The sequence below is a fragment of the Thunnus albacares genome, chromosome 22, assembly GCF_914725855.1.
Source record: "Thunnus albacares chromosome 22, fThuAlb1.1, whole genome shotgun sequence".
Classification (NCBI taxonomy): Eukaryota; Metazoa; Chordata; class Actinopteri; order Scombriformes; family Scombridae; genus Thunnus; species Thunnus albacares.
Genome location: NC_058127.1, coordinates 15944796 through 15963566, shown reverse-complemented (window position 1 = coordinate 15963566; position 18771 = coordinate 15944796). Strand labels below are relative to the sequence as shown.

At 40.8% G+C, this 18771-nt stretch overlaps 1 protein-coding gene across 13 annotated transcripts in view; it reads left to right on the top strand.

Annotated features, from left to right (window-relative positions):
- Nucleotides 1–18771, top strand: part of LOC122973443 (adhesion G protein-coupled receptor L3-like) — a 243642-nt gene that overhangs the window by 204290 nt on the left and 20581 nt on the right. For all 13 annotated transcript variants that reach the window (XM_044340968.1, XM_044340969.1, XM_044340972.1 and 10 more), the window contains 4 exons: nucleotides 5716–5925; nucleotides 8402–8622; nucleotides 13715–13781; nucleotides 15769–15860. In XM_044340968.1, coding sequence (XP_044196903.1) covers nucleotides 5716–5925; nucleotides 8402–8622; nucleotides 13715–13781; nucleotides 15769–15860 — 590 coding nt within the window. The remainder of the gene's footprint in view (nucleotides 1–5715; nucleotides 5926–8401; nucleotides 8623–13714; nucleotides 13782–15768; nucleotides 15861–18771) is intronic.

The following is an 18771-nucleotide window of genomic DNA, read 5'->3' as shown; positions in this document are numbered from 1 at the left end:
ATCGTACGTGCACTAGTTGGGAATAATGATAGTGTTATATTCAGAGATCTTTATGTTCGGCTTAATAAGCTGTCGCCTGTATGGCGCTTGTACCGTTACATTTTTAGCACAAAGTTATGATTGCATTCAAAGTGCCACATAATTCACGCAAATTAGAAGTGACAAAATGTTCCTGCTTGTGCATGTGGCATTATGAGCGCTGTCATTTTGTCCTTGACGGCGATTTGAAGTCGCTGTGTGGTTTTGAAGGCTCGAATTGAACACTTTTGCCGAGCAGAATTCAAATGTGTTTTTAAATTTCAGCTCACATCGAGTAGAAAAAGGAAGCTTGATAAAATGATGTGGATCTGAGAAGTTGACTTTTGGACACAGAAAATCTTACAAGTGGAATGTGATGCATTGTTATATGGAAATAAATACCCTATCTGACATGCTGTACGGTTATCTATCATACATATATTCTGTTCAGTTATCTATCATAAACTTCAGTTCTTCCAAGGTCTACTGAACAAAACTTTCATTCCTCCGAGACCAAGCATTTGTTTTAAAACTAATATACATGCATTTATCTACTTTTTAACAGTGCCTTGTAATTACACTCTTGACAATGATTGTGAGTGTGGGCAAGGTAAAAACTTTGTCCACATATTCATATTCATATTCATATTCATAAGAAACCCTTGAACTAGAATGTACTGCACTGTGTGTGAGATTATTAGACACACTCAGCAGTGGAGAAACTCCAGACTGTGTCTCATTGGGATTAATTATATCTGAAGTCAATTAGCACCTCAGAATAAATTGTAATTCACATATTGTACATGTTTGAACATTGTTGAAAATTTGCAATCGAATACCCAAAGATGTTTAGAGCCTTGGCAATTTGTAATGTAATGTCCTTAACCAAATTACCAAATGTGAAGTCTTTCTCAAGATGCAGACTCATAAGCACTGATTAATGTCAAATGACTAAACCAAACCTTCCACTTTTCAGCAGCACACCCACTCACGCTATATCTGTCAGAAACAGGGCACCAGGTAACTGCCAGTGTGATGATGACAAGGGCATCAAGTGCTGTCACTGCTGCCTGTGTTGCCACTCAAGCCCTTTGTTTGCTAATTTTGAGCTATCTAGCCAGAGTGCTGATGCCTTTCACTGATCCAAGCGGAGGAGCGCCATTGGCCGCATAAACAAATTAAAACTGTACTCTCAGACGGCAGCTGTGTGTGAGAGATTATATGTGTCTTTTGTATCTTTTCCGAATGATTGCAAACAAGGTTTTGGAGCGAGCGGATGCGAGTGGGTGTACTTTGATGTGACTTTGCTGAGAATGCTGATGATTCTAACCTCAAGATGTCCTGTTACTAAGCCTTGAGATATCCATGTGATTAAAGATGCTTAAAATGTATCGGAAATAATTTCATTCCACTCGACTCAACATTAAAAGGCAGGATTTAGCTCTGTCAAGATTTCCGCCGGTTGTTTCAAACATGGACCGAGTGAACATTTCAAATTAAATCTTTTGACCTCCATGTCCTTTGATAGTTGTGGTGATGTCAACTTGTTTTTGTTGCATTACTCATGCTTGGTTACTCACAAACACACCACAGATGGCAACTATTTCATCAGGTTCTTCCTTTACAGATTTTTAAGATTCCCTAATGGCTTGTGCCCATTCGAACCTCTAAGGTTCCTTATTGAACCACCTCCTTTGAATTTAAGTGTGCCATTTGTGAAACTAGCTAGCGGGCATTGAGATTGAAAAAAAAAAAATCTCTTAAATATGGGCTAAAGCACAAGCCCCAGCTCAAGAAATATAGACCTGCTCTGGTTCCACCTACAGGCCATTATTTACATAGTAGATGTGTGTGCTAAGATAGGCCCCAGGGAGGCATTGAGCTACTGGTAAGTGGCACTACTCCCGACAGACCAGTAAGTATAAATCAATGGCACATCCCACTGGATGATGGAGAGGGTGATATTTGGGTAACATTCATCACTGTCCTTAAAGAACATCTCCGCACTGGCACCATCAGACAGTAACTATGATGAGAAAGGACAGTCAAGGTTAGTTTTGTATTTTATGTTACACATAAGCATGGCTCTGTACACATAGAAAAGAGAGATGGTTCAAAATAAATCTATTTATATGTATAAGTTGCAGACAAAGAAGACAGAGACTATGTTAACTGCCATAGCAACCGAGTGTTGTAGGTGGACGTTATATCATAGTTATTGTAGCTTAGAACAGAGTGTGACATTACGTGCATGTGCTGAATGTCAACTCCCGCCACGCAAGCTGGAATCTCTCTCCCAGCCCTTTTAAATGTGACAAATTTGCCAGGACCCCTGATTCATATGCCCCCACTGCAACTGTTCCTCATCCTTGTGCAGATCATAAATCCTTGGTCATACCGTAGGTGAACTTGTCACATGACTCCCTGCAGTGGGCCACTACCCCTTAGCGTAACTGTCTGCCCTGCCTGACCGTATTTCATGAGTCAAAGCTCAGCTCTAGAGGCGTATAGGGAGATTTATGCATTTTAATTGGATTAGCTTCATAGCCCCATGCAGAGAGCGGTTCTTTGAGGTATAAAGGATTGACGCACTGTTCTCCTCACCATCTCACCCTCATACGCATTTCTCAAAACAGGTTCGAGAGATTTTGGCTCTGGACACGGGATGTTATGGTAATTAAGTGCATATGATATGATGTCAGGTTCAGATGGCTCGGCCGGAATGACCAGTGCATGATGCAAAAGGCTTGTTACCAAGTACTCCCCTCCTCATCCAACTGCTCGAGCGCCCAGAAGCCTTATTTTGTGCTATGTGTGAGCAGATCAGGGCAAAGCCAATCTCCTCAGGCATCCGTCTGGAATGAAAAATATGTGTGTTTAAGGAATAAGAGAAAAATGTAGGAGAGAAAGATTGGAAGACAAATCGAATGTGGACAAATGCGCCTCACCCTGCTAAGTAACATGGATGCTGTATGACTTGGCCGCCCTTGTGACACAGCGAGTGAATTTCAGAGCAAATTACATCTGCCCACTTTAGAGACCGCTATACGGATTCCCATCATGGAAGCTTGTCGGTGTGAAGTAAGGTGCAGTGGCTCTACAGATCACATCATTTGCCATCCTGCCTGGGCAGAGCCCCCAGTAAAAGGAAACTTTTCAGCAGAGACATTGTGGCTGATGACGTCTCAGCCATCATCCACCTCCCAGAACAAAGAAATCATTCCACAGTAAATCCATCACCCTGGTGTAGATACACTCCGTGCCCTTCTCTCTCTGTTTCTATAGCTTTTTCTCTTTTTCTCTCTTCCTCTGTTGCCTTCTCTTTCTATCTGACCCGGCCCTCTCCAATTGAAGGTGAGATTGTGATGGATAGAGCCTGCAGCCGCTGCACAGCTCGCTAGCCCAGGAGACCTTAGGGTCCCCTCACAATGCGCCGCAGCTAGTACCACCCTCCACATCAATACCTCTGTCATGCAATGGACTGAAAACAGACTTATGTGTTGCATGCACCACACACCTACAGAGCATGGAGGCACAGACATCAACATCTGTTGCCAACCCACTGCGTAGGCATCCTTCTAAAGTAAGGGGGCTTAAATCAGCCATACTTTCATGCACACACCGACGTCTGCTCTATATAACATCTTGCCAGCCCCCCCTCCACCCCACCAAACATATACACAACGGCTCATCAGGCAGGAAAATCAAAAGAGCACTCTCCCCAGACTCAAGGAGCACTGCGGCTGTTATTGTACCAGAGCCCCTTAATGATCAGCATCTGTTCCCCTCTCTGCTAGTGTTAGCTGAGCTGCTACTAAACAAGGTTTTTGTGTGATACTTTCATCCCCCCCATGTTTTCTTATTCTAACTTCATGGTGTGTGTGTGTGGGGTGGGGGGGTTGCTCTCTCCCTGCCCCCCTTGGAAAATACTGCTGACTGTAGTTGAAATATGATTTAAAGGCGATGCTTCTTTGAGAGAAATATTAGACATATAGGATGCTTTTGCGGGGTTATTTCTCAACGTAAGCAAATATTTTCTCGGGTTTATCCTACGGTATAGCTCTGAGTCATACATTATTTGATGGGGGCCAAGACTTGCGTACACAGCCTTTGATTTCAAACGGCAAAACTGTACTCTTAAGTCTGGCATTTAATATACAGTGTCAGCGCTTCTTGTATACACAGTTAAGAATGGTTCAGGTCAGCTTTCACCTGTGCTGATCGTAAACTGTCTGTCAATGCTAATTATCTGGCTGCCTTTAAATATGTGTGTTGAAATAATGCCTGTTTGATCTTCATTAGTATTCTGGCGTAAACATCATGTCAAAACTCAAAGGTTCCGCCCAGAGAGTCATTGAATCCCAGCAGGGATGACAGGTGTTAGGAGGTTGCCAGATTTCTTTAAAATTACCCCCACTTTTACTTTTTTTTAAATCAATGCCCAGCAGCCTGAAGAGAGGATCCCCTTGGGAAATTAGGGAGCTTCAGAAGCTGACCATAATTACTGCATCCAAGTGTTTGGATGTAGTAATTATGCTTAGTTAATAAATCAAGATGCCATTCTCATGTTTCATATATATGGAGAACAGTTTCTTGGCATCTGTCTTAGCAAGTCTTTTCTTCCCCACCAGTATCATGATACAGAATTGTCAGATAATGATTCCTAATACCAGATGTGAATTAAACTGGCAATCTGCGCATCTGTTGTGGTGACATGTGCTTGTACAATCAGACATCTTTTAGAGGATTTCTATACAGTTCGCTGATCGGCAAAAAAAGCCTTGGGGTGTTCAAAATTCCGTACAGAGCTTATCGATAAGATGTCACCAATCATGCATTGCTAACTGAGCTCCAGTTCTTACAAGCTCCAGTTTTTTTTTATCATTGGCAGGGTTTGGTGTTGCTTCAGATTTGTTTGTTTTAATGTGTTTGAGGCCACAGAAGTCAGCCAGATTCAGCAGATTCTGATGTTTTAGGGTGTGTTGCCTTTTCCCGCTTTCGTCCAAGCACCCCTATGTGCACTCTGCTTTTATGGACTGATGTAAATTCTCTTTAATGGCTGCTGTGGAATCACTGTTGATCCTTATCTCTACCGTAAAGTTGCAAATTTATTGTCAGCGAAAGGCTTTTTAGTGCCCAAAACTGGCTGTGGTGGCAAATTACTATTTGAAAAGAGAAAATTATCTAAAAGCAACAGTGAAAGTTATTGACCATGTTGTGGTTTGATTGTTTTCCTGTTGTGCCAGTCTTAAGACACCTGCGGCCCTTTGGACTGCTCACTTTGTTTCACTTTGTTGCCTGACCGAAATGAAACAACAGGGGGGCATTTTAGATTGATTCACACTGACTAATTCATGATTCATATCTGCCACCTGTGGCTCACTGTGTAGTGGTTTATTTGAGGACTGAGAGAATGCACTTTGACCAAAATAATAATAATGATCATGACAATAAAAGCTTTAGGGATGTTGCAGGGATGGAATGTTGATTTTTTTTTTATAGTCTTTTTTTTTCTATTTCATTATTCATTGTTTCTCGTTTAATTTCTTACTTTAAAAAATGAATAATGACAGAGGACATTCATACATTCATTTTTCTTAAATTACAGTCTTATCGCAAAGTACAGAAGGCATCATTGATTACACTAGAGTTTGTTTGGATGTTGCTAACCTTTTTGTCTCATCACCTCTCTTTCAGAACACGGACCCTGTTCACGACATGCTCCTGGATGTCATTACATGGGTCGGCATCCTCCTGTCGCTGGTCTGCTTGCTCATCAGCCTCTTCACCTTCTGCTTCTTCCGCGGCCTCCAGAGTGATCGCAACACCATCCACAAGAACCTCTGCATCAGCCTGTTCATCGCCGAGTCCCTGTTCCTTGTGGGCATCAATCGGGGTGACCAACCGGTAAGACTATAAGTGCTGGCGGAGAGATACTGAACTACTGTTAAAGTAACAACTTATGTGTAAACTGTATGTGGCCCCTTCACATTTAGCAGTGTTCAGTGAAAACCATGAAAGAAGATATTAATAAAAGAAAAGGGCTTCCTGACATGGAGTGAGAGATTCAACGTTAAAGATCTCTTATGTTATTATGAGGAGTATAAGCGAGGAAAAAGACATGACCTGCAGTAGTCTCGGAATGCTGCTCACTCGTGCTGACGGAGTGCAAGCACACACGCAAACGAGCAAAAGGATGCTGACCGTAGCTCACTTAACAGCCACCGCTGATCCTTACATATAGAACCTTTAAAAGTAGGAAAACTTTAAAATATTTTCCAACATTAACATGACATCTCCATTGTTTATTGTCCATGAAATCGAGTCGCCGAATTTTAAACAAGTGGAAGGTTGAGTTCTTCGATTTTCCCTTTGCCGTTATTTGAACCAATGACAAGAATTTCCTTTATATCATTTAGTTTTGCAAAAATACATAGTCTCTAAGAGCTGCTTGAAGGCCTCCCTGAAAGCTTTGCACAGTATGAATCTTCACCGAAGACTGAACACCATCTCCTCTCTAGAATGGGACATTTTAGAGCCTAGAAATTGCTCTAGTGTCTTGCTGCACTGTGAGTAGTGCTTCCCAGTGAGTGCCAGTGGCCCTGAGCTTTTTTTTTTTTTTTTTCTGCTTGGCTCACCGAGAAGAAATACTGGAAAAAAAAAGAAAAAAGAAAAAGAATCGGATGCTTTTTATTCAACAAATGTTACCTCCATTGGTTGAGCAGAAGCAAGCACATACTTGGAAGTACACTCACATACTCGCACACAAACACCTGCCAACTCACTGTTATAACCTCATATCGAGATTACTCCTATATACACTCACTGACATAAATCATCCGTTCATCCCGCATCCTCCCTACATGCGCCACACCACCTACGGGTGCAGTTTTCCAATTTGTAAAGACTTCATATTAATCTGGATTAAGCTGTTCAATACACAAAACCTCCTCTTGGTTTAATAACTGTAGTTGGATGGCATTACTTTTCTGTAGGAGCTCAGCTGTGGTAGCAGGTGGAGGCATGCTGTCACTGCACAGTCATCTTCAAGTGTGTGTGCTCAACGCTCATACTGTAGACAAATGTGTGAGTCTTTACATGTATACCGAATAGCGGAGGACTTTATTTCACTTATTTTTTTATGTATGCAAGTACACAAGAAAATGACAATAAACTAAATTGTGAAAAACCTACAGCTGCTTACAACTATGTCATTTTTGCTTGCTAATGAGGCAGTGTAGACAGTTGCTGTAGCTCTGCTATATCTTAGGGAAAACAAAGCTGGAGTGATTGTGAATGTACTGTCTGAGCACAGTATAAATGATCTCTATAGCTATAAATTTATAATAGGGTCAGACACTTGAATAAAACTTATTCTAATAGTCCTTATAATAAATGTAGTTATTTATTTATTGTCATTGTTTTTTTACCATATTATCTCAGTCTTGCCTACGGTTCACAAATGTGTCACAAGTGCAGGTGAATTATGATATCTAGAAATTCATGGAGTAAGAAATCCTTATCTTTCAACCTCAGAGGAAATCTATATTTTGCTCTTCAAAGATTACTTTAAGCACCAAAAGCAAAAGCGCCAAAGCCTCTTCAGTGTGAAGTTAAAGATAATGCTTTGGCCCTACACCTTTCCCTTCCATAACATTTTATGGATGTGATTCACAGCCCAGCTCTAAGATCACTCTCATGGACCGCAATTAATGTCCACTCAACCTTTTAGTTATTTAATTGAATCCATTTCAGTGACAAAATATGCTAGTTATGTTCAACTGTGCCAATAATTAGATCAATCCATGTAAGTATACTGTACACTATTATTGTTAGAAAGTGTGTAGGTGTCTGTATGCACGTGAATGACAGTCTGCTGTATTCAGGACTTGCCTGCACATATCTCTATCAACTCAGAAACTGTGTAACTACATTATGTCCTTGCACCTGGCTGCAGTGTGAAATGCAATGAACTCTAAATGGCTCTTGGATGGTTGACTTCAATTCTTCATATCTCTCTGTCATCCATGCCAGCTACAGCAAACAAGACCACATGGGCTCAGTAGCTGCAGCCTTCTTCTGCCAGTCACTACAGGCAGACGTCCAATCACTGCAGCCAAACAAAGCTTAGCAATGCTAATTGTTGGAAAGACACAAACACGGAGAGGTCAGAAAGTGCTGCTCGGTTATAGTCACTTGGATGACACACTTTGCCAGTCATATCATGCCCTTTAACAAGGTGTTTAATCCTTCAGGGACTCAGCTAAATGCTGAAAAGTGATTTTTTTGAAATACAGCGAATGCTTACATCTCCCTCCTGTTTCCCTTCCCTCTTTATCTTTCCTATTTTGTTGTGTGTCTGTCACCACCGAAACCTTCCCAGATTGCTTGCGCCGTCTTTGCTGCCCTGCTCCACTTCTTCTTCCTGGCAGCGTTCACGTGGATGTTCCTAGAGGGTGTGCAGCTCTACATCATGTTGGTGGAGGTGTTTGAGAGTGAGCACTCACGCCGTCGCTACTTCTACCTGGTGGGCTACGGAGTTCCCGCGCTAATCGTAGCCGTTTCGGCCGCAGTGGACTACCGCAGTTACGGCACCGACAGAGTGTGAGTACATGTGGAGCTAGCTTGAAAACTTGCTGCAGGAGCGATGGCTTTCCTGTCTGCATGTAATACTCAAAATATCACATGAAGGTTCCTTTTTGAGACAAACTATTTTATAAAATGAGTAATGTGTAAAATCCAAACCCATGCATTAAGAATACATAGACAGCTTCCTAGACAAGTGTATCAGTCCACTTCAAGAATGGATCCTTTTAGGGATATATATGCAACGTTAAAGGATAATTCCACCAATTTTACACATCAAGATCAATTCAATAGTACTACTCAGCCTGTTACAACAGTTATACATGTCTTCTGTTGCTCTGGAGGAAGAATATAACTGCAATGTGATCCTAGAAAATAACCCTAGATTGCATCAGGGTTATGCCGGATTTTAAAAGCCAAAGCCTGGATCACTAATTGGTGGTGCGGAGTTTGAAAGACATGGGTGTTTCCCAGGCAGTGAAGACCTAACAAAAGATACTTTGACATTGCATATTGTGTTGCATTAAGGGAAGTGTCGGATCCAGATTTTTGGAGCTTATAAGGGCCCATACAAGGCTCTAAAGCAACTATTGATTTTTCCCAGTGAGACAAATTTTATAGAATAACTACAGTTCAAGGGTAGCCTCTACCATTTCTGCCAGCTATTGTCATTATCTTAATGAAATTAACAGGCACATTTGTTAAAATATTTTTAAATTGGCATGGCTGCCAAAGAAACTTCACTTTAATAAAAAAAAAAAAAAAAAAAACACACACACACACAATATCCACAATTTTGGCAAATGTAGAAACTGAAAATACGACTAGAGGTTAAGTGGAGAAACCAGGAGCAAATACACCGAAACAAAACAGTAGTCTCTTCCTGCTTAACCCCACCATTGTGTGTGTATTCGCCAGAAACCCTGCTAACAACTTGACAACTGTTTGTGTTGGTTTGAGGAGCATCAACAGTCTCGCTGATGACGCTTCCAATAGCTATCGCTCATCATCAACTTTTAATGAAGCAGAACGGTTACTCAAGCTGCGTTCGTTTCCCCCACTGCTGAATTGACATTGTTTTGACAGTGAAAAATGCTAACTTCAGGAGATAGTATTGCCGGATGAATGTCAAGCCATTGTTGTTAATGTCTGCAGCATTTTAGGATGCACAAATTACAGTACAGCACGGGAAAATTTAGGGGAGAGGGAGGCGGGGGGAGAGAGAGTAAGAACAAGGAGACAGAGAGTGGAAGAGAGAGAAAGAGACAGGAGATGAACAAAAAGATGGAGAGTGAGAGAGACTGGCTTTTTTTTGTTTCCTACAGAAGCCACACAAGGAACCCTCTGAAATACAAAGTGGTCTATAAAGCAGTGTAATGCCAAGCAGAGGATCGCCCTCCATTCCTCTCTGTTAATCTCAAACCCATCTGAAAATAATGAAGACCAGCATCAGCAGTTTGCTTCCGAGATGTTTATCATATACGGCACGCACACACACACACACACACATCGCCACACACACTCCACTGGTCGACAGTGCATTTGTAGAATGGCGGAGCCAAAGTTCTACGTGATGGATGAGGTGATAGCTGCCACCGCCTGAGCCTCGGCATCATGTGAATAATTAAAGGCTGCCACCGGTGGAACAATTATCCGAAGCCATTGAAGGATGAGGGAAGGGACAAGGCGTGACACGTGCTGAATACTAGAAGGTGGGGGATGGCACGTAGTCCCACCGCAAATTGATTTTGGGACCATAACAGCGTTATCATGGGTGGCCTCACTTTAAGCAGAAATATCCAACAAGTTGCAGTCAAGAGTGACCCTCGTCTAGTAGATATTTGAGATGACTTAAGCCAAGTCCCAGTGACTGATTCCAGGAAAATAAAGTAGGATTTATTTTAATGTGCCCTTCAGCGAGACATTTTACTCTTCTCCAGGCCAGTCACGCTGCTTAGTGGTGAGCAAAACAAGCATGTGAATCCTGTGTAATTTCTCCAGCTTAATGAAAGTAATAAATCAACCTACCTGTAAACTCCGGAGATAGAATTACATTTTACTTTCAATAATCGAGTTGCTGCTACAGTAGGTCCACTCTGTTCCCTTAAGCATTCAGAATAATGGTGGTTCTCGAGGGCACCCTTTTGAGTTTTTTTGTAAACAGTTATGTTTATCCTCTCACCGAAACCATTGCTTGTATCCTTGAGGCCTAACAAACACGCTGAATACATTTCCTTCCTGAAATATTTGCGAGACCAACCGAGTTAGATCTTTAGACTGTGTGAGCTGTTGTTTCAATGTGATCATAGACTATGTTTTCTTTTTAAGTTTTTATTTAAAAATGTCACAATGGATATATTTCAATAGGAAGCGAGTAATGAAAATTACATTTGTTGTTCTATAACAATGGCATTGAGCTGCGCCTCCTTTATTGACATATTTGAAGACATATTGAAGAAGTTGAGAGACATTTTTTTTGATTACATAACTTAAATACAGAAATTGGAAAATAACGTCAACTGAAAGGATCCTTACATGTGTTTTTTAAAAATATGATTGCTATGTTTGTATGTATAATGTCATATTTTAGAGGGAGGTTGACTTGCTGCAAACCTGTAGTTAGTGTGTTTCTTTTTTTTTTTTTTTAATTTGTGCATTGGTTACTTACAAATCACAGTGATTTGGTGCTGTTTTGTCAAAGCTTTTTCAAGGACAGTTGCAGGTATGGGTTTCCTCACCGGTTACCTTCTTACAATACAAGTTAGGAAGGCTACCAAGAAGCAGAGTACTGACGCCTTTGGCTGTCTCCTTCTGTCCCGTGACCCTCGATTTGGAGGTTTTTCTTCTTTCTTGCCTTTTACTAGTGAATTGCAACATTCCTTGGTACATAAGCAGCGTAAAAAACTGTTGACAGGAATTTGTAACACTAGTAGAGCACAAGATAAAACTCAAAACATTGCTCCATAGATCCACTAGTGGTCAAACACTCCACAGAGCAACTTTAATCATTATAAACAAACAACATGCACAGAGCTTTAAGATCATACTCCAAGGCACAATGTCCTTGAGGACTGAATAAAAAAAAGCTGCTAGTGATCTTCTTGGCCCAAAGTTTTCACATCACCATGCACTGATCATCAGCTTACTATCACCTCAATTAAACGATTTGCAAAGATGTCTTTGCAGATTACGTTGCATTCGCTCAAAGGACAGCCTGTGGCAGCTCACTGCGGACTGACGGCACAGATGTCAGAATACCCTACACATACTGTTGGCATAAGCATGGCTTGTGTTTATGGTTTGTATTGCTTGGTTACTTAAGGAATAGCGCAAAAAGTAGCACACCGGGAGATAAAACTAGATATGCTCTAAAATCCAAACACAACCATGACACAAGTGGAGAAGGGGTGGTAGAGGAGGCAGGAGAAAATGACAGCCTGCAGCTCCCGCCGCCCACCAAGTCTTTAAATCTTTCTATGATCTGAAGAAGAAGGCAAAAATGAACAATAGAACCTTCAGCATAATTTATAACACTGATGTGCGGAGCGCTTACTTTGATGAACTGCCAGAGTTCTATGCGTGTTGTTCATCTTTTGTTTGCGCTTGTTCACTTCTTTATGCATCCATATGTGTTTTTTTTTCTGTGTTGCCTCCTCTCATCCATTGACATCAGTGAGGGGGAGACATATAAAGCCCCAGTAACATCAAAGGAACAGTCAATTTTTGTCCTGTCACTACTTATACAGTATTCTCTCTCGTTTCAAAGTATTGTCTGCTATTTTGCGGAGTCTTTTAGAGATGAAAAGTGAAATATGTATAAACATGTCCATGGCAGCTGAGCTTTTTTGCGTAAATTGAAAATCTGTTGGCTGGTTTTCTGTAAATACTGGAGATGCCCCGTTTTGTTTTCCCAACCAAAGTAGCAGTTATTGTATCATGGGTCATTGTATCTTTCTTTATTTTACTATTACATTTAGCTCTTTATAATATCAGAACAGGTTTTATGCAAAAGCAAAACTCAAGTTTTCATCATAAATCACATTTTAAAGCAGTGTGCCATACTTTCATGACATACACATTTGCTAATTTATCTTTTTGTGCATCCCACTAAAGCCCAGTGGTGTGTTCCTCTAAACTGTCCCATACACTTCAATTTGCCTGAAAATGCTACTGAATTACAGCTAATTCTCTGCCATTTCCATTTCACTCTCTGTCAGTCTGAATGACAACACTGCTGTATGAACTGTAATTTTCCAGTGGCCAAAAATGGAGGCGTCTATCTGCTGCAGCAGCGGAGATTAAAAGATTAATAATTCAACCACAGGTCATGAATCAAGTTTTTTTTTCCTTTTTTTTTTTGCCATTTTCAAAGGAACACTGTCACCTTCCACTAGCCCTGTTCCTTCAAGTATGTATCTAGTTTTACTCGGCAGAGAAGAATCGACTTTCTGTAATGTTTTGATATGAAGTAGGAGGTCAGGAGAACGTGTTATTTCATTATTGACATAATTATAGCAGTCAATGGAGTCATCACAGCTAACAGGAACATGTAAGACTTTTTGTTGAGTGCTTAAGGACTGTTTGTGGCCATGTCCGTCTGGGTCAAGGTCAGTCCAATTCCTTTGGAGTGATGCAGTTAGGATTCAATTGAGAACTAATTGAATTATCCCTAAATCATCATCTGTGATGGTAATTTGCTACCTTAACCCGGCAAATTGAAACAGAATCGACCTAAAGTCAGCCTTGAGGTACATCCTTCACAGCTTTAGCTACATCCCACCCATGTTTTATCTTTCACTTTGTATCATGCACCTGTTTTGGCCAATGAAAGGCCATCCTTATTGCTGTCATTGCACTGAAAGCCCCTTCTCCTCCAAATTCTTACTGACGGTCATAATTCTTCAAGCCCCTTGCGGCGATCTATGTGTTGAAGTGCCTGTTCCTCTGTGTCACACCAGCCTCCCAGTTGATGTATATCCTCTGAGCTGGAGTATAAAGCTATAACCTCAAATCTTTCTCTTTCCTCCCTCCTCACTCCCTCCACTCATATTCACTATCCTCTATTACTTCATATCCCCGTTCTCCCTTCACTCTATCTCTTTCATTGCAGTTGCTGGCTTCGCCTGGACACCTACTTCATTTGGAGTTTCATAGGACCAGCAACCTTGATAATTATGGTAAGCGTGTCCCCCCACCAACCCACCCACCCCACCACCCTTCTGCTCATTAACCCTACTTAGCCTGCGGGTCACCGCTTAAATGGTCCACCGAGATCCCTTTTTCTAGCTCCTATTCTCCCTCTTCTCTCTGCCCTGTTGAGCATATATGCCACCGCTGGGCACGGAGCCGTCCAGAAAAACGAATGAGGGGTGCAGAGAATATATTGCAGTTTGTCACCCCGCCGCAGTCACCGGCTGAGACAATTCTGGGAGAGAGGAGGGGAGTGAGAGAGATAGAGAGAGAAAGAGAGTGAACTCTCCTCAGTATGCAGTGTTAGAGTAATCCGCACTGCGATTATGATTGATTTTGTTCCCGTTCCAACTTGTACTCTACTACCTTTTTCCATCTCCTCCTCGCGGGCACGCAGACAGACCTGCGTGCACACACACACATAAGTACTATACACGGAGGACACACACACACACACTCTTGTGTCTTTCACAACTAGGACAGCTGCGATTTTCTAATAAAACACTTCATTTATCGATCCAACTGCTTTGAATCTTGTAAGTATTTGAGCTCATGCCAAACTGTAAGTATTGCTATGTCACCAGATATGCGCATCTAATTTTCCAAAACACCTGTCTGCCATCATAATAAACCTCTGGAATCACAAATCGTCTTATAACAACAAAAAAAATATGGGAATATCTGGGATATTCTATGCTCATCCCACAGGATTATTTACAGCAAGAATCCCAAAATGTGTAATTCCAGTAATTCTTAATACAACTGGTACTGCCCAGCTACGATCCGGTGACTAAATCCAAACATGCATAATGCACTTTCACGCTCCAGTTTGGAGTAATCATTCACAATGCATCTCTGTGTGCTTCATGACTCACTTCTTTCTCTCTTAAATTTACAAACAAGAATATCATTGTTGGAAAGAAGTCTAGAGCACCGATCCAGTCCTATCCCTGGAAGTGTGGGCAAAGACACATTTTTTAAGCAGTTTAAAAACAAGTGAAATTTTACACTCGCCTCATATTAGCTGAATGTCACCTGTAAACAGCAGCAAAGAAAGCAAACTAATTGCTGAGGAGCAACCAGATTTGACTCATTTTCTATTTTTGTGATTACTGACTCTACAGAGAAAAGGAAAATAATGAGATACACCAGAGTGGGTCTGTTTAATACAAGTTTTTTTGATATCCAGCAGTCAAACACAAAGCTGTTTTTTTCTTTATATTTCAGGCTAATTACAGCGTGTTTGGCAAATGTAGGTGAAAAAGTTCATCTCCTTTAAATGTGTTTGACTTTGTTTTTATTTCCGAGTCTGTTTTTGAAATGAATCATTCGGAACATATAGAAAATTAAGTGCTTCAGGAATACCTCCACAGAGCAGGAAGAAACAATGCCTTATTTTATGACAAATAACAGCACAATAAAGTGTTATCTCACCCTTTAAAGGATGGCATTGCTTGTAATGTAAAAGAACATGCTGTTATAAATGGTGTCTTGTCACAATGCTGAAAGTTCTTCAAGCGTTTTACAAAAATTTCCATTTCCAACCAATGCCAAATGTTGTTTCTTTTTTTTTTTTTTGTTTTTTTTGACAGATGTAGAAACTGTAAAGGAAAACGAATGCAGCAGCGTTGGCAGTTATTCCCTGTGGTTGCCTTTAAGTGTGAATATGATGAGACAAGTGTGAATAAGTCAGATGGAAAGGCTCCCTCATACAAGTATGCAGCTGTCTTGTCTCAACCGTTCCTGTTTAGTCCCTTGTACCACAACAGAGGTTTCTTAGGATTTTGCGCTCTGTTTGGCAAAGTGGGAAACCAAGTCTGGCTGCGACGTTCCAGCTTTGTGCTACAAAGTGCCCTGATTTAAAATGAATGGAACCGAAACAAGAAACATACAAGCCGTCATTCCTGTCTTCCCTCCCTCACTGTCTCTGTGAATCTCTTTTTGTCTCTCTCTCTCTCTCTTTCTTTTTCTCAGCTCAATGTGATCTTCCTGGGCATCGCTCTCTACAAGATGTTCCATCACACAGCCATCTTGAAACCAGACTCCGGTTGCCTGGACAACATCAAGTAAGAGCACTCAGATCACACAGATATCCATTTAAGTCGTCCAGAAATAGAACTCCTGTGACGCTTTGTTACAGATGGAAAGAATGTTTCAAGACGAGTGTGATGGGCTTGCTTCCACCAAACGCACTCTGACAGCTGAATTGCACTCAGTATGACTCAGTTTGAGCTGAGGTTTCCTTCTATTTCCCTTCTGTTTAATGACCCCACTGGTTAAAAAGAGGTACTCTGTATTCAAGCCAGTGTTCTCGAGCAATTCACATTGGCTCGCCTCCCTCTTTGATATGTTGAAACCTTACTAAAAGCACCTAAGGTTATTATTATTATTGCTATTATTTTCATTTAATTTATTCTACCCTACTTTTCTTTCTTTTTTTTCTCTCTTGTCCATTATGGACCTTTTTGATGGGGGGAGGGAAGAAATGATGTTGCTATTGCTATTTATACAAATGCTTTTTGTATTGATTGTTGATCTTTTTTTTGTGTGGGGAGGAAAGGAAAATTTCAATAAATGTAAAAAGAAAAAGCACCTAAGGTTGTGAACAGCCAACCCAAGGGTCTGGGAATATAAGCCTGCAAGGTAATCACCTCCCATTACGCTGAAAGGTTGTGTCAGGCAGGGTTAAAATCAAACAGGTATCCTGTTGTATCTCCATCATTATCTGAGGAACACTGTTGTCTGTACAGGAAAAGGCCAGGGGCAATCTGACGGACCTGACCTGGTGTTATCTTGGTGTTACGTGTCTTTGAGCCTGTTTATCTGATAATATGCCTGTCTGCTTTCAGATAATAAGAAAGCTTGAGGGACAATAATAACCACTATGAAACTCTAACTTTGTTTGGTGATTGCTGGTTTGCTAGTGGAAGTGTGAACACTTGTGTATACATTTACCAGAGGAATTAATTAATTAGAGTTTTGCAAAGGTGACTGAGGTCAAGTTTCAGTGAACAGGTTTAAAGTTTCAGATAAAATAACTTTACTTTGGACTAGACTGTGTTTGTCTACCGCAGGCATGGATGTACACTACATTTACGTAAATTCAATGAAGATACATATAGCCTTGTGATCTTTCTGTTTACTTACATATTACATCAGAATTAACCATTTTGCAAACATTGCTGCTGTGTTTCATAAATTTGGAGGTGATTTGTCTATCAATCTAGGTTCAGGTTTATGTTAATTTCTGTATGAAATTCAATTAGTAGACTCTTGAGACCTGCATGAGTTGTGTAGTCCATCAAAGCAAACAGCCCTGCATTCATTTAGTTAATAAAGTTACAGTATTGTGAGTGCAACTTTTTACTCTGTATTTAAAATGCATTACCATGCAAGGGTGATGTAACATTGTCAAAAATTGTTGCAGAATACACAACCCAAGTATGTTTTAGGATTCAGCTTTGTTTTTCAAATGATACAGATAGTAATGGAAACCAGTGCCTATGTGGAACTGTAGAAAGATACGTTTAAAACTGGATAGCATGCATTCAAAACTGGCCAGCAAGAATGCTAAATATATGCAGTCCAGGGCTAAAACTTGCAAATACACTGATGCGGTCCTTTAAATCTGCATTAATTGATTTTTTTCAAGCTGTAAGCTTAACACTGACATATACAGTATCACCTTGTGAAGCTGAAATGGCTAACACAGCTACCCGTGTAAACACGCAGCATATACACAGTGCCATTAGCATTCATCTACTTGTAGAGACATGTTTCTGGCCACTTGACAAATGAAAGTCCAACATTCACTCTTTTTTTTAGCAATGTTTTTGTCTCCACTGACTCTTGAAGGAAATATCTGGCACTTAATTAAGTTACTAAACTATATTCACCAGCTAGTTTCTACCTTTGTGTGTCTGCCACTTTTGCTAAGCAGGCTTTTGATGAAAGCAGGTTGCCCACTGCAGTTGAAACGAGATTGATAAAAGCAGTTAGAGTGAACCAGAACAATTAAGTTTCAGAAAACCAAAACAATGTGCTAAAAGGTGGTAAAACACCAGTGATCAGTGCAGCTTTAACTATTGAAGGATTGCATGTTCAGTAGTATTATCCTCTGTGCATTAAACTCTATGGATTTGACTTGACAGACTGGTTCAGTTATACTCACAAACATTTCTACGTGAGAAAAAGGATTTAAATGTTATTTTAAAGGTCTCTTTACCCTGTAGAATGACACAGCATTTTCAGTCTTATTGTCTTTGACGTAAGCTCCAGCTACCTGGTGTCAGGGCAGGCTCGTTCTACAGACGGCGTAAAGTTGTTTTGCTGCCTGTTTGCTATGATGGATAAGGGTGTCGTCTGCTATGTTTTTGCTGTCTGCCTTGCTTTTTTTAAGTCACTCTGGAAACATTAGTCTACTTTATGGCCGGCGTTCTGGCTGTTTTTTTTCGTGGCACCACATCACTGGTTCTGTCTCAGCACAGTGGCCCCTGTCTGCCCCGCTCCTCTCAGCACAGTGATACACAACTAAAAAAAACAATCTTCTGCGAGCATGATATAGCAGGCTTTAGTTGCACCATGTCAGACTGTACTGTGCCAATGTGCTTTTCCATCACAAATTCACTGCAGGATGTTCCTGAGCCAACCCACAGTGTTTTAAGTGCTGCTTTTGAGCAGAGCCAAAGTGTAACCTGTACCTACGCTGCAGTCACCTGAAGATGACAATAGAACGAGGGCGACATTTAAAGATGTACTGCTTCCACTTGTTTTGCTGCTTCTATAAAACACCAGTTGCTGTAGTTTGGAGTTTTGTTATCCAGTGTTCCTCACTCACTATTTTCAGATTTACTCCTGTTTGCCATATTCTGTCAAAGCTACAATAAGGCACATTCCTTCCCTGCAATGTTAAGAATATGTTAATCCAAATTTGAAACTTCTTGTATGTCCAATCAGTGGCACCTCCACAACTTTTTG